Below are 15,677 nucleotides of genomic sequence, written 5' to 3' on the forward strand. Positions count from 1 at the left end.
TTTGTTCTTGTTTCTCAGGATTGCTTTGGCTATTCAGAGTCTTTTCTTGCCCCATATGAATTTTAAGATTCTTTGTTCTATTTCTGTGAAGAATGTCGTTGGGATTCTGATTAAGATTGCATTGAATCTGTAGATTGCTTTAGGTATTATGGACATTTTAACTGTTTATTCCTCCAATCCATGTACATGGAATATCTTTCCGTTTCTTTATGTCATTATAGATTTCTTTCAGTAACGTTTTATAGTTTTCCTTGTATAGGTCTTTCACCTCCTTGGTTAAATTTAATCCTAGTATTTTATTCTTTTTGTTTCAGTTGTAATGGGGTTGTATTCCCGAGTTCTTGTTCTGTTAGTTCTTTATTAGAGTATAGAAATGCCACTGACTTTTGTACATTGACTTTGTATCCTGTGACTTTGCCGTAGTTGTCAATTATTTCTAATAGCTTTCTGATGGGTAAAAATCATGTCGTCTGCAAAGAGTGAGAGTTTCACTTCTTCAGTGCCTATTTGGATTCCTTTTATTTCTTTTTCCTGCCTAATTGCTCTGGCCAAAACCTCTAGTACCATGTTGAATAAGAGTATAGCCAAGATTTATTTTTTTATTTTTTTAATTGAGTTGTTGATAGGTTACAATCTTGTGAAATTTCAATTGTACATTAATGTTTGTCAGTCATGTTGTAGGTGCACCACTTCACCCTTTGTGCCCACCCCCCACCCCACCTTTCCCCTGGTATCCACTAAACTGTTCTTAGTCCATAATTTTAAATTCCTCATATGAGTGGAGTCATACACAGATTATCTTTCTCTCGCTGGCTTATTTCACTTAACATAATTCTCTCAAGGTCCATCCATGTTATTGCAAATGGAATGATTTTGTTCTGTTTTGCAGGTGAGTAGTATTCCATTGTATATATGTACCACATCTTCTTTATCCATTCGTCTGTTGATGGACACTTAGGTTGCTTCCACGTTAGCCAAGATTTTTTAAATCAGCAACCAAGTACCTCTAGGTTGTGTCTGGGTCTGTGTACACTTTTGGGTCAGTATCATATGTTTTATGCATTTCTGTTTCAGTTCTGTAAAATAAAATTGATATTCAGTCATTTTGAGGCGCTGTAAGATCTTTATTTGTGGGGGGAATAGTTAGATCCTCTGTCCCTTGATAAATAAGGCAGGCAGTGAGTTCTAGTGACATATTTCAGAAAAATTTTCAACAAATTAAAACAAGAAGGATTTAAAAAAAAACCTTTTAGCCACTAAGAAAATTTGGTAGCTCTTATACTTTGGGAAATACTAGTAAGGTATGCCTAGCCCAATTGTTTGCTAAGCTAATTCCAAATTATTCTTATTATAAAGAAAGCCTGGCGAGGAGGATGTGTGGTAGTGCTTCGTGGCCGCTTGCTTCCTTGGAGAGATTTCTGGGGGCCACGGAGAGGCCAGTAGAAGCACTGGCCGGTGGTGCCCAGGCGTCATCTCCATCTCGCCTTGTTCCACAGCAGTTCTTTCATGTTTTATGTACGGAGCGTTCACATAAGACTCGCTTCAGGAAAGGGTTCCATTGCGGGAAATAGAAGTTGGAAAACCACTGTTTAAGAGGGATTCAAGTATCTGTCTGACCTGAATGACTTTTAAGGTCACTTCCAAATTTGACAGTTTTTTCTGGTGCTCGCGTGGTGCCCATGCTTACTTTTCTGATGGCATTTAGCATGGCGTTTGGAAATTGTTTTATGGAAGTCCCTCTTTATCAGACTATAATTTTCTTGAGGACAAGGGCTGTGTGTCTGTATCTGCAACATCTCATACCATGTAGTTTACTTATGTTAAATAGTAGAGTTGGACAGTTCAAATTTTAAAATGTAAATATTTTTTCCTACACAATTTTTTTTTTTTTTTCAGGAAGATTAGCCCTGAGCTAACTACTGCTGGTCCTCCTCTTTTTTGCTGGGTAGCCTGGCCCTGAGCTAACATCCGTGCCCATATTCCTCTACTTTATCCGTGGGACGCCTACCATAGCATGGCGTGCCAAGCGGTGCCGTGTCCGCACCCGGGATCCGAACCGGCGAACCCCGGGCCGCTGAGAAGCGGAATGTGCGAACTTAACCGCTGCGCCACTCGGCTGGCCCCTTTCTTACACAATGTTAAACAAGTTACCGACCTTTGAAGTTATCCTGAATTAAAAACAATTTCTTTTGCATTTAGGGAAAGTCAAAAGGAAGATTATTTCTCTGAACAATTTTTTATATATTCAGCATGTACAGTGAAGTATAAATTAAGGTTAAAAAGATGTTTTCAGCCTGAAGCTCTTTGACTCAGTAACAGATTTTTAATCTAATTGTGAATAATTCCTTTAGTTCTTCTCTTGTGGTGTTCTACTTAGCCACATTTGTCTGTACCTATTCACAAATGACCTTTTGTAACTATTTATTTTGCTCCTTACAGTGCAAATGCTTTAATGTACTTTGATCTGGGTGTCTGGCATTATTTTCACAGTATGTTACTGTAAAGGATTTTCATTGGTACGTTCTTCTTTATAGGGTACCCCTGAAAGTGGAGCAAGCAAACAATGCTCGCGATGCCTTGGCAAAGACTGTCTACAGCCACCTTTTTGATCATGTGGTAAACAGAGTAAATCAGTGTTTTCCTTTTGAAACGTCATTCTGTTTTATTGGAGTCCTAGATATTGCTGGTTTTGGTAAGTATAATTTTGTTTGTGAGTTTGTATTTGTTTAATATTTTTCATTCAGTTTTTCACACATTTAAAACAGAAATAACCTCTCTTCCCTTGTTATACCTTTCACTTGATATATTTTCAGTTATATGTCCATACCTACATTACATAATATGATTTAAATAGGAAGTTAGTTTCAAAAAAAGGGGAAGGACTCCTGCGTTATGGTCACATTAATGCTAAAGTTAAAATGTGTTTGTTGAAACCACTGTAGTTAAGAGATGTCTCTATACTCTTAAATGAATGCAACTAAGTAAAGGTTAATCTTGAGTACTACTAATAAAGAGAATTAAGTCATTAAAAGCATTGACTGCAGTGTACAGCTGGGGTACAGGTTGATCTAGCATATGGGCCTAACATTATTATGTGTAAAAATTCATCATTAGTGTTAATTGTCAACAGATAGCTATTTCCAGTTAATTTCCACCAAATGAATATCAAGATAAATATTTGAGAACAACCGCAGAGCTGTGCAACCAGATATGAAATGAGTCGCCAACATCTGAATGCCATGTTATTCCCACTGTGCATGTTGTAAACATCTCAGAGTGAATGTGACCATTTTTCTATTGGGCTTTGTCAGTGTGGGCGTTCCTTCTGGCTGTGCTGGACGGAGTCTTCCTCCTTTGTGGTTTGTTACCTTTGCCGAGGGAAGGTGCGACTGTGGACATTTCAGGGGTGGGGTCAGAGCTTTGGTTTCGATGGGATATTTATTTTAAAATTTATAGTGTCATTACCTTTGTTCCAAAGTAGATTTTGATTTAAGATTTCACAATCTTCAGACCTCGTTTCCTGGTCTGCGCCAGTTTTAGCATCACACACACACACACACACACAGAATCGTAACAGCTGCAGGGACCTTAGAGTAAGACCGTCTCTTAGTTTTAGAAATGAGTTAGTGTCCATCACACTTTTTAATAACTGTAATTGTACAGGTGTCACAGAAGAAAATCTGAAGCACTTGCATTTTAAGCCATTTTTGTTCTTTAGTTAATTTAGATTGCTTTATTACCTCTGCTTAAAACCTTCTGTTACAAGTGGCTTATGTTTTACATATTTGCTATGACATTTATCTCATCTGACAAACATCTTTTTTTGTCAAGTGAAGCAAGGTATTTTTGATACTTAATTTTAAAGCCTAACAAAATCTGTCTTGAAATAAGAGCAATTGGGAAATATAGAACAATTATATGTATTTTTTACCTAATGTTAAATTAAGCATTGATACAATAAAATTTTATCCTAGGATAAATTTATTAATATGAAGTTGATCTGATGATGACTCTTGATTCTGGTTTTATGTTTTCAGAGTACTTTGAACATAACAGTTTTGAACAATTTTGCATCAACTATTGCAATGAAAAACTTCAACAATTTTTTAATGAAAGGATTCTGAAGGAGGTAATTGCCATTACAATTTAAATTTAAGAACTACATTAGGGCTGGCCTGGTGGCACAGCGGTTAAGTTCGCACGATCTGTTTCTCGGAGGCCCGGGGTTCGCCAGTTTGGATCCTGGGTGCAGACATGGCACCGCTTGTCAAGCCATGCTGGGGTAGGCGTCCCACATATAAAGTGGAGGAACATGGGTACGGATGTTCGCTCAGGGCCAGTCTTCCTCAGCAAAAAAAGAGGAGGACTGGCAGTAGTTAGCTCAGGGCTCATCTTCCTCCAAAAAACAAAGAACTGCAGTAAGCTATTTTAAATTTCAAGGAACAGAGACGATGCTGCCGTTACCCTGGTTGGTGGGGTGTCGTGTAGCCATGGCCCAGGGAATCGAAGATGCCCAGCGTACGCCCAGTAGGTCAGCTGTTGCTCAGGCGCATCAGAAGTGCTAATGGTGCAGTTGAAGCTTAGGGACTCCATGAACACTCCAATAGACACCTCCTCAGAAGTGAACAGCTCTTGCTTCTTACTAGTGACTTTTACTAGACTTGAAATTCTGCTTGTTTCTTTTTCTGCTTCTGTCGTCTCTGCCCCTGCCACTACCAAATGACTCTCTTCCTCTCCTCCCTGACTTTGGCGTCTCCCACCCTTCCTCTGGGTCTCTTCTGCCCCCTCTGCTACATGCTCACCTTCTCTGTGTGTGGCAGGAAGGCTACCGAGTCGAGATCTGATGGGTTGGTGGCCTGGAGTGCCCCGGTTACTGCTTTCCCTGCCGTGCTACCCTGTGCACTGCCAGCTGCCTGTGAGTAGCGGACGCCATTCTGGTCCCGTGAGCAATGTCTCGCTGCTGCTCATTGTAAATAACTGTGGGCGTGGCTGCCACGCACAATCCCGAGTCTAGAAAGGTTACTTTTACTTCTTTAGAGTGCAGAGTAAGTCCAGGTAGCTTTGGATCCGTTGATTGGTGTTTAGCTCACCATTTTTTCCCTTGTATTTGACTTGTCCAGTATCTTCTTACCAATACCTTTGACTTTCCTTCCTTTGTGCTGCTTAAGATATGCTTTCCTGAGTGAAGATAGTAGAGTGAAAGGAACTCAGAAGTAATGTAGTCCAGCCCTTTATTTTATAGATGAAGAAACGAATTCCCAGAGCAGCTCAGTGACTTGTGAGGCCGGTCTGAACCCGCCCTCCTGGCTGCTGGCCCACCACACTGTTCTCTTCGCGTTAGCTCTGCTGTTGTCTATGTTCGTCCTCCACTCTGTCTGGGGTTGAAATGTGAAATACCTTCTCTCTTGTTCCCACTCCACCTATCTTTTCCCACATTTTGTATTTTGTTTTTGTCTTTGAATTTCCCAGCACCTTCTACGTTTTGTACATTTTACTTAGTTACTGTGGTTAAACCAAATCTGGCATAAATGGACGGATGAAACAAGTACTTATCAGTTAAGAGAGTTTCTCTGGAAGTATTTCATCCAGCCACATTAGTTCTTCTCTTACTATGTGAAGTTTTACGTATATGCATCTCCCTTAACAAACCCTAATTCTTCCCTCCTCACGAGCCCCGCAAGCTTCATCTAGAAGCTGCATGAAGGGGAGACAGTGTCTTGACTTATGTTTACTTTTATAACAATTTTTAAAAATAAATATGTGAATTTCAAATTTAGATTGGCTTCAAGTAGACAGTGTCTTCTGCAATGACAGAAGCCTTTTCTAGTATATCTCATGGAAGGAAATATTTAAACATTCAGGAAAAAACGTTAAATGTGAAAGCTAAGCTCATTGCATAGCTCACCCATCTGTGATAAAAATCTGTGATAGGTTTTTTTTTTTTACTTTTGAGAAGAAACCAGATTTATATTTAGGGACTCGACTTTTATTTGTAAATTATTCTTCCAAATTACTTTTATTTTCTCTGAATGATATATTCCTCATATATATCACTGTGTAGATATGAGAACCCATTTGCAGTTAATTGCTGTTGCCTTGATTTTAGTGCCTGTCTGTAAATGTTAAAAATCTGCTCTGCCTGTCTTTGGACAACGATTTAGACTATTGAAGATATAGAAGAGACAAATTTCACCTCAAAAGGGAGCTACTTTGTTTAGCTGTTCTTTAAACTTTAAAAAATTTTCAAAGTAAGTTCTTATGTTCCTCTGTGTATTTCAGGAGTTGGTAAACTATGGCGCTTGGGACAAATCCAGCATGCTGCCTGTTTTTGCAAATGAAGTTTTATTGGAAAACAGGCACGCCTCTTCCTTTCCTGTTGTCTCTGGCTGCTTTGGCTCTGCAATGGCGTAGTTGAGTAGTTGTGACAGGGGCCCACGGCTGACAATATTTACTAGCTGGCTGTTTACGAAAAAGTTTGCTGACCCCTGGTCTAGTCTACTGATAAGTTTGACTTTGAAATTGCTAAAACTATTTCAAAGTCCTGGTCTTTCTTTGTGCTTGAATGGTTAGAAAGAGATCTCTGTATTTGTGTGTAGCTGCTCTGCATATTTCCAGAAAAGTGTCCTTATCTTCAGGAGGGAACATTTCCACATATGTAAATCCTAGGTTATGTTGGCCATTTGGTTTTTGATTTCACATTGCTTTAGGGGCAAGGATTTTTCTTCCCTAATGTTGTGTAAGACTCCTTGGCCCCCAAACTCATTGGTATGAACCTTTGTACTTGACTAGTCAATAAATGTTATAATCAGAAATGGCACAGAACATTCAATCCATGTTATACCATACAATATTTCTACACCTATGATTATGATTATTTCATTCTAGGAACAAGAACTCTATCAAAAAGAAGGTTTAGGCGTTAATGAAGTGCATTATGTGGATAACCAGGACTGTATAGGTATGTATTTTTTTCTTCCACTTTTGGCATAATGGGAAGATGTAGTGAATGCTTTTACTAGTGATTTTTCTGTGCTCTGTGATTGATATTATGGTTATGAGACTTGAAACTCTGGTATTTGAGAGAGGTTTTACTTCTCTAGTATTTTAGGAAGTTCTTTTCCTACTAAGGCGTCAAATTCGGCTATGTTGAGTTTTCCTAAAATTTGTTCTATTTGCTGTGATGAGTATTTTGTTTAAGCAGCTAACATGTGAATAAGTTGAGAAGGAAACTAAGTTGCGTAAGCGGCGAAGGGATTTGTCATCTCGCACAAGGAAGTCCGTAGCTTATCCGGCTCCCGCGAGGCTGGCCAGCGTTTGGCTCTGCTGTCCTGCAGTTCTCCTCTGGCCATTGGTGGCACCCCCTGGCCGCTTGCTCACTGGCTTCAGACGTTCCATGTGTCACATCTGGGTAATGCTGTGCAGCAGGAGAACAGGGTCTTTGCTTTTCTTGTCTGTTTTTATCAGTAAAGAAGCCTTTCCTGTGGCCACCTAGCTAGTGCTCAGTCTTCCTTTTCTTTCCCATCTTATCTCTAAACTCAACTGTTGGGCAAACCTTGTTCTGAAAACCCAATCTGACAATCACATCAGTAACTCATGTGCTAGATTTGGACAGGATACTATTACATTACATTAGTATCACTTTCCAAAGCACTTTCACGTCCTGCCTGGTCCACTCCACATTCCCTTCACACACCATATCCTTTCTCAGTCTTGTGTCCCTAGCCTGTGTGGTTAGATATCTTGGCTGGCTGGAACTCCTCCCCCTCCATTTATGTTTCAGCCCACTTCCACCTCCTTGTACACCTTTCAAAATACTCTCATTCATGGCTTAATTCAACATGCGCCGCCCCCCACCCCCCGGCAGTTGCCCAAGAAGCATCATTCTCTGGGAATGCAGAGAATCTCAATTTCTCTTCCAGGTCCTATAGCTTTTAGAGTCTGCCCCATTTAACAATTCTTATATACTGTATTTAAGCAGTTTACATTTTATAGTTATTTTGGGCAGGCAGGAAATTTGAACAACATGAAAGGAAGGAGCATAAAAATGTGATGTTACTGAAGAGTTTTGCTGGAAAACATTTAAATTGATATCTTTAAGTGATATGAAAAAGCTCTGCATACAAAAGCTTCTGTAGTTTTACTGCATTTTGAGTATAGATGTCCACTGGAAGAGGAGGAATTTCTGGTTCCTTAGCCTTGTAGCCTAGCTTCCAATTGAAGTGATCTATATTAGTCACTTTACTTACAGAGTTGTTTTTCTAAAACATATATTAAATATATCATGCTACTTTCTAGTAAATTGCCAGATTTGAAATAAAATCCATCTGCTCTCTATAGCGTTTGAGAGAATACTTATAGAATCACCTGTTAACGTTGTTTCTGGCCGGTCCTTGAAATTTCTGATCAGTAGATTGTTCACATATCTTCAAGATGTTATATTTTTATCCTATTGTATTTTGATTTTTGAAATAGATTTAATTGAAGCAAAATTAGTGGGAATACTAGATATTCTGGATGAAGAAAATCGCCTTCCCCAGCCAAGTGATCAGCACTTTACATCTGCAGTTCACCAGAAGCACAGAGACCATTTCCGCCTCACTGTAAGCTTACCATTCCTAAATTGAGACTCTGGTGGGAAGAGAAACCTTGAAAAAGGTGTGCTAGGTGTTAGATATTAGATAATTAGAAATTTGAATCATAAGTTATGTAGGGATTAGAGTAACTATAGTTTGCCCAACACATCATCTTCTATAGACGGGCATTTAATTTATATATGTACACACATATATATGTATATAATGATGATCTGTCTAATCAAAGCTCTTTTAGCTAGATAGAAATTGTATTTCACCTATCTAAAATGTACAGAAAGGTTTACCTGCTGTTTTTATGTTCTCCCTTCTGAGCACACTAGTCATCAGTTGCTTTGTTTTGCATTATGTAACCTGTTCACATTCCAGGGGTTAGTATCTAGAGTCCCAAGTGGCCACCTGTCTGCACATTTGTAAGACCAGCAATAAAGGTTATGGCTTAGGTCTCACTGGTGGAAGCAATCCATATTAGCTAGTGATCAGCTAGTTCATTTTGATGTTCTTTCCTAAGGAGTTTTAAATGGAAAATACACTGAGAGAGACGTAGAAGCTGAAGCAGTAGAAGGATTAGCTAAAGGGACAAACAGACACAAAAAGTAGTAGAAATAACTGAGACGTGCACTTCTAAAGGGGCCAGAAGGCCTGCTTCCCTGAGCTGCTGTTGGGTCGTGGAGCTGCGCTTGAACCCTTGTGGTGATGAACGGGAGAGCCGTTCTCCATGAGGCTGGACTCCGCGGCTATTGAGGTATTTCCTGTGTTCACCTAATTCAGTGTATCTTCACATGCAACCGTCATCACCTGAGTAATACAAGCACAGCTCCATCCTTGTGCCCAGAAAGGGCCTGACTAGCGCAGAGAAATATGGATGTTAATTTTCATCCATGAAGCTAGGTACTGCCTCATCCAGAGAGCAAAGGAAGGAAGAAGGAGAAGAAAAGAAAAGCTACTTAGAGTTACAAATGCCCGTGTTCTGGTTATTTTTTGGGGCTGTAGCATAGTGTAACAACTGTTGCTATGATGGATCCAGGAACTTAAGTGGATGGTAAGTGTTCTGATTTCCGTACACCATCAACTGAATCAAGAACATTAGGTAAATAGATTGAATGGATTTACTTGAGAAGCTGATGTAATTTTGTTACCTCTCTCTGTGGACTGGATCCCGCACCACTGACGAAGTTCTCCCGTGTCCCTGAATGTTTCTTGTAATGTGGAGCCTGTTTCCTTACTTCAGTGCAGACAAATAAAATGATGTATGTCCTCGGCAGAGCTTTTGCTAAGATGTAAGATACGTATCGAGTCCTCTTTATTCTCTGCGCGTCCGTCTTTGCTATGACCAGCCTGCGGATGCATGTTCACCTTCTCCAAGAGTACTGATTGGCGCTCAGCAAACGGTCAGCAGGGTCTCAGAGACCTGTAGAGCTAAGGACAGAAAAATGGAGCATCGAGAGTGGCCTTCGGTCGCTTTCCTCAAAAGAGCAAGACCGTAAATCCTAACTTGTGTAGAGCATTACTTTTGTTTATTTGTTTGGAAATAAAACAGATAATCATTTATTAAATGCTTGGCATGTGCCAGGCGCTGTTCTAAGATTTTTAATTGAATTATTTTAGTTAATCCTCACAATAATCCTCTAGGGGTAGATCCTGTTAGTATCCCCAGGCTAGAAATGTAGAAACATGCAGAGAGATTAGGTGACCTGCCATGTGTAGCACAGTAAGGAAGAGGTGGATCAGGCCAGGCGGTTTGACCCCAGGGCCCTCACTCTGATTCGTGCTGGTGTATTGCCTCTCACAGAGGAGAGGCCTGTGGTCTGTCTCTCTGATCTGGATAAGGTTCCCCCATAAGGTTCCCAAGTCTTAGCTTTTTCATTTTTAAATGAGAGTGGATTCTTAACCTTAGGTTATTTTGAGGGTCAGGTGTGTTCTTTTATGTGAAAGTACTTTGGAAACTTTTAAATATGATATAAACATGAGTTATTATAATGAGATAGTGCAGCCTTAAGCACTATCTAATTGTTTCTTTCAGATGGATTCAGGCTCACTGTGTAAACATGTTAGGATGTATGGTGTAAAAGGGTGGGAGAGGCCCGTGCTGATTTCAGGCGTTGTTTTTTAGAGGAATGGCTTCTCAGCTTTGGCTGCACCCAGGAATCCCCTGATGTAAATGGTGTGGGCTTTGGGAGGTGTAAAATTCTCCAGGTGATTCTAATTTGGCAGCCAAGGTCAAGAGCCACTACTCTAGACATAGGCAGTTAACTTTACAGAATGCCCACTATGTTTTGCATGTGCTTCTAGATGGTATTCTTACTTTTTTTCTGTCTTATTCCTTTTTTCTTTCCTAAGAGATTATAACCGAATATTTGCTTGATTTCACTGGCACTTTAAGGCTTACTAGATGTTTAAAAAGCACTATGATTTTGAAAAATGTGAAACTTTCCTTTATAATTTTAAGTATTTTACATTCCAAATGTTTTGTAAAGGAAGTTACGGAATATCTTTTTGATAATGTAATAACTGCTATGTATGTATTATTTTTCAGATCCCCAGGAAATCTAAGCTGGCAGTACATAGGAATGTCCGAGATGACGAAGGCTTCATTGTCCGGCATTTTGCGGGGGCGGTGTGCTATGAGACAGTGAGTGTCACTGTTCCCAGGGGAAAGCCATTTGATTCAAGCTCTGCTGTACTGTGTGATGATCTCCAGTCATATCTGCTATTTAAATTTAAATTAAATTGAATGTAAAATTCCATGCCTCGTAACAGTAGCCGCACATCATGTACTGAATGTCCTCATTGGCTGGTGTGACTGTAGTGGAGAGCACAGATAGAGCATTTCTGTCATCCCAGAAAGTTCTGTTGGGTGGTGCTGTCTTAGGGGATATGATCGTAAGATGGACCGAATCATTCCTGTTTGCTTTATTTTCCAGACCCAGTTTGTGGAGAAAAATAATGATGCTTTACATATGTCTCTTGAATCCTTAATATGTGAATCCAGGGATAAGTTTATACGGGAATTATTTGAATCATCCACAAATAACAACAAAGATACTAAACAAAAAGCAGGAAAACTTAGCTTCATCAGTGTGGGGAACAAGTTTAAGGTATCTGTGTTCAATATATTACTTGAATTTTTTTTTTTTGCTACATCTAAAATAAAATACATTGCTTTATGCTCTGCAGTGAATAATGTGGATCACTGTCAGAACTCTCGTGATCCCATGGGTGAGGTTCAGGAGCGGACCCTGCATTGTTGATACTTGTATGCGAAATAAAACAGGCATAGAGCTAAACTTGCGGAAATTCTTGTAATTTTATGAATGTGTTCTTTCTCGGTGCTTAACATATCTGATTGCTTCTCCTGATGGTCTTGCTTCCGGTTTACTGTCTGGCTGGCCTTCACATCTTCTCTCTCCCACCTGTTTTCTGTCTCCTTCCTCAGTCAGCAGTTTTGTTTGGCTGGAGTAGTCCAGCTCGGGATGGCTAGAGAGGACTAGTTGAGTTGAGAGAGGAAAAGCAGGCACAGCCAGGGGCTTCAGGTAAATGACCACTTCGTGGACTCGTGTTTAGCGTGGCTGCCATGTGAGAAAGAGCCCGTCTCAAGTTAATGATTCAGTTTGTATTTCATTTTCAGCATGTTTTCTCTCACAGTGCATTATGAGTGTGCATTACACTAAAATTTGATTAAAGCTTTTAATTACTTCTGTAAAAGATAAGTGCTATGTGTGGCAAACCCTTCAAATTGCTTTTTTAACATTGAAGAACATTTCATTTGCTTTATTAATTTGGATCAGGAATTTATTCTTTGAGGTCGGACAGGGAATTGTCATTTGATATGTCTTAGAAATGGAATACTACTAATTCATTCTAATTATTGAGTGTTTAGCGTAGAGAAAGATAATTTAAAAACTTTTGTCTCACAAGTTTAATGAATAAAAAATTATAACTAGAATTAATTTCTCTCCTATACATTTCTACAAAATATTGTTACTGTATTTACAAGAAAACTCTACATATGCCTCTCACTATGTATGCTTTAAATATTAAAAGTGATGTAGTTGGAAATAGTATTTAAGCATCAGAGTGCTGTGGCACTAACAGTGTGAGCCCTTTGAGATCCCTTGTGGATTGAAATGGGCTCTCAGTAACTAACTTCGTAAAATTATGTTTATAAAGCTAGGTTTCTTTAAAGCATAAACATAAACATAGGAGAAAAGTTATAATACATTTTCAGGTAACTGAATAGAAAGTCTTTAATTTTGTTATGAGTTGTATTCATTAATTATAAATTCCTAATTCTCTTGAGCAGTATTTTCTCTTTTTGGATATTCTTAAATTCCTGAATAGACATATAATAACAGATTGGTTTAAAATAGTACAATAGCCTATATGAACCAGATATCACTCGCTGATTTTCCTGCTGTAATATTCGAGTAGTGTTGCTGGCAAGAACATAGTTGAAATGTTAGACCACATAAATAAAAACAGAAACATTCTTCAAATTCTTTGGATTAAAATGTTCTTTTATATTGAGACTTGAAATGTCTTAAAATCGCTTATATGCAATAAGATGTATTTTGCACATTAAACTACTGAAAGCTATAACTGAGTGACAATAATAAAACTGCAAATATGTTTTTATGAGATATTTTGAAATGAAATAGTAATACTAATTCTTAATTGTAAATATTGTAGAATAGTTCGTGAAGTTAAATTCAGATTCTGTGCTGCAATGAAACAAAGCAGGCCAGCATTTACAGTGATATTTCAGTTATCCAACATCACGGAGAACCAGCAGTTTCCCACTGAAAAGGGACATTTTTCAGGTTATTCAGTCATAACCCTTTCACTGTTAGTGTTTTAGGAAAAATATTCCTTTTGATGGAAATATTATTCTGTCATTGTATACGTGTGTATTTATATGCTTTAAAATAAAAATAAAATACAAATAAAGCATGAGTTGCAGAAGGCTGTCTGTCCTCCGCCTGGCGGTCCTTGACTGCTGCTCTTTGATCACTGGCCTCCTTCCCTTGTCTCTCAGATGCTGTTAGTTTATTTTTGCTGCTTCTACTCTTCTGACTGACTTTATCTCCTTTTTTGGGAGAATATTGTGCTTAGCCTTTGGATTAAGAAGCATGGACTTTGTGACAGTTGTTTTCTTTGCAAATTAGTAGCTCTTCTGCTTCCTTTTCAGTTGTGTGGTGGTCCAGATTGATTAAGGTTGTGGGTATGACTGTATTTTTTTAATCCAATGACGAATTCATTTCATAGTTGTAACTTAAGCTTGTCATGTCTGAAGTATACTGCAGTGTCACGGGTAAGAGAATGAACTTTAGTGCTAGGCCTGTGTTGGAATCTTGGCTTTGCCATTACTGGCTCTATGATCTCGGGCAAGTGATGTTTCTCTCGGGGCCTCAATGCTTTCGGCTGTAAAATGAGGCTAATAATGTATCTTTAATTAGAATTATTGTATGGATTAAACATGGTAATGCCCATGAAAAGCTTTGAGAAGTGCCTGACTCATAGACAGCATTCAATAAAGTATACCTATTATTATTATTTTTAAATATAGCTACGATTGATCCAATATGTTAATTTAAGAATTAACATCCTAATTTATCTTTTGTAAGTAGTGTAATGAGCATCTTAGTATAAAATTGATATAAGAATTTTGCGTGATTTACTTTGCAGAGAACTAAAGCAAATACATGATTTTAACATACTGAACCAGAGTAAATGATAATCACTTAATATTATTAAAAACAGGAAAGCGTAGTAACTTGTAGCGTTCATTGTCAAATTCTTTTTGAGAAAATTGTCCAAGCTTTTAAAAATAATTGAAACGTGAAATGTTTTGAAATAGTAAAGAAGGTTTCCATAGCTAGGCAGGACAATTTCATTTATGATGTGTTATATAAAACAATCCTAATATACCACTAATGCATATTTTAAACGTCTTCATTTTTAATGGAGTGTGACACAAGCTGCACCCGGCGTGCTGCATGCTCAAGTCCTGCTCTGTTGATCTCTGACTGATGCGTCCCCGCCCTTTTGTTTCCTCCCTGCATTGCCTGCACACTTGTCCCTTAGTCACCCCACCTGCAAGTGTGCATGTGTGTTTTTAGTATTGCTGATTTTCAGTCCTCTAATTGCATGAGTAAGATAAGTTATTGTCCTTGGCATTATGTTAGCCATTCATTTTGCATGTTACTGTCAAAGAGTTTATGCACCAGAAGTTGTTAAATTGTAATGGGTTGCATGTTGATGTTATTGCATGTTATTTTATTCTAATGTTGGAGAGCTAATATTAACGTATGACGTTGTGTACTTTGACTTTGTGAAATAATAGAGTGATTCCTTTCTCCTACAGACACAGTTGAATTTGCTACTGGATAAACTTCGAAGTACTGTAAGTAGACTGAAAAAAACCCTGAGTTTTTAAATAGTCCTCTTAAACTATTGTTAGTAATTATTCAAATAAGCAGGGGAAATCTGGAGGAAGTAGAAATTCATTTTAAACCAAATTCCTTCATTAAAAAAAATATCAGTTTTTAAAATGGTTGTCATTTTGTTTAGGTTTGTTCTGAAAGGCAAAATTTTATGTCAGTTATTTTATAAATGTATAGCATTCTCTGAATGTTATGAAATGAGGATTACCCTGTAGTTTGAGGAAAGTGAAAATAATTAGTTACTAGGGAGAAGGAAAATGTACTTTTTTAGGATTAAAGATAATGCGTGTAATTCATTTTCATTTTATTGCTGTAGTAGTAACATTCTCCCATGTGGCAATATTGATATGAGAAAAATGGACATAACATTTCTATGCCTTGTTATGGAAGCATAGCATTCCCTAAGAGCCTTTTTTTTAGCTAGACATTTTAATGATTCACTTCGTTTTTTGATGAAAAATTTACCGTAGAAGTAAATTTGATATGTGGGGTGTGTAAATGGGGCATGACTCCAAGATAAGACTTATTTTTTAAAACAAACCACGGAACTTACCTGAGTGCTCGTCCTTTTCAACTAGTCATTTTGAAAAGCCAAGTATTTAATCTATTGATGCTACTATTGCATAACTTATTGTTAGACTTG

The 15,677-nt window shown here is 38.2% G+C and overlaps 1 protein-coding gene across 17 annotated transcripts in view; it reads left to right on the forward strand.

The window, feature by feature from the left end:
* MYO6 (myosin VI) overlaps positions 1 to 15,677 on the forward strand; it is a 153,822-nt gene that overhangs the window by 98,496 nt on the left and 39,649 nt on the right. For 12 of the 17 annotated variants that reach the window (XM_023650669.2, XM_070225159.1, XM_070225160.1 and 9 more), the window contains 7 exons: positions 2,535 to 2,692; positions 4,038 to 4,129; positions 6,886 to 6,958; positions 8,473 to 8,600; positions 11,128 to 11,223; positions 11,516 to 11,689; positions 14,956 to 14,994. In XM_023650669.2, the coding sequence (XP_023506437.1) occupies positions 2,535 to 2,692; positions 4,038 to 4,129; positions 6,886 to 6,958; positions 8,473 to 8,600; positions 11,128 to 11,223; positions 11,516 to 11,689; positions 14,956 to 14,994 (760 nt within the window). Of the gene's footprint in view, positions 1 to 2,534; positions 2,693 to 4,037; positions 4,130 to 6,885; positions 6,959 to 8,472; positions 8,601 to 11,127; positions 11,224 to 11,515; positions 11,690 to 12,027; positions 12,125 to 13,280; positions 13,514 to 14,955; positions 14,995 to 15,677 lie in introns of those variants that run through there. The other 5 variants (XR_011422557.1, XR_011422555.1, XR_011422556.1 and 2 more) reach the window with 3 other exon arrangements.

This window comes from Equus caballus, chromosome 10, assembly GCF_041296265.1.
Source record: "Equus caballus isolate H_3958 breed thoroughbred chromosome 10, TB-T2T, whole genome shotgun sequence".
In the NCBI taxonomy this organism is placed as follows: domain Eukaryota; kingdom Metazoa; phylum Chordata; class Mammalia; order Perissodactyla; family Equidae; genus Equus; species Equus caballus.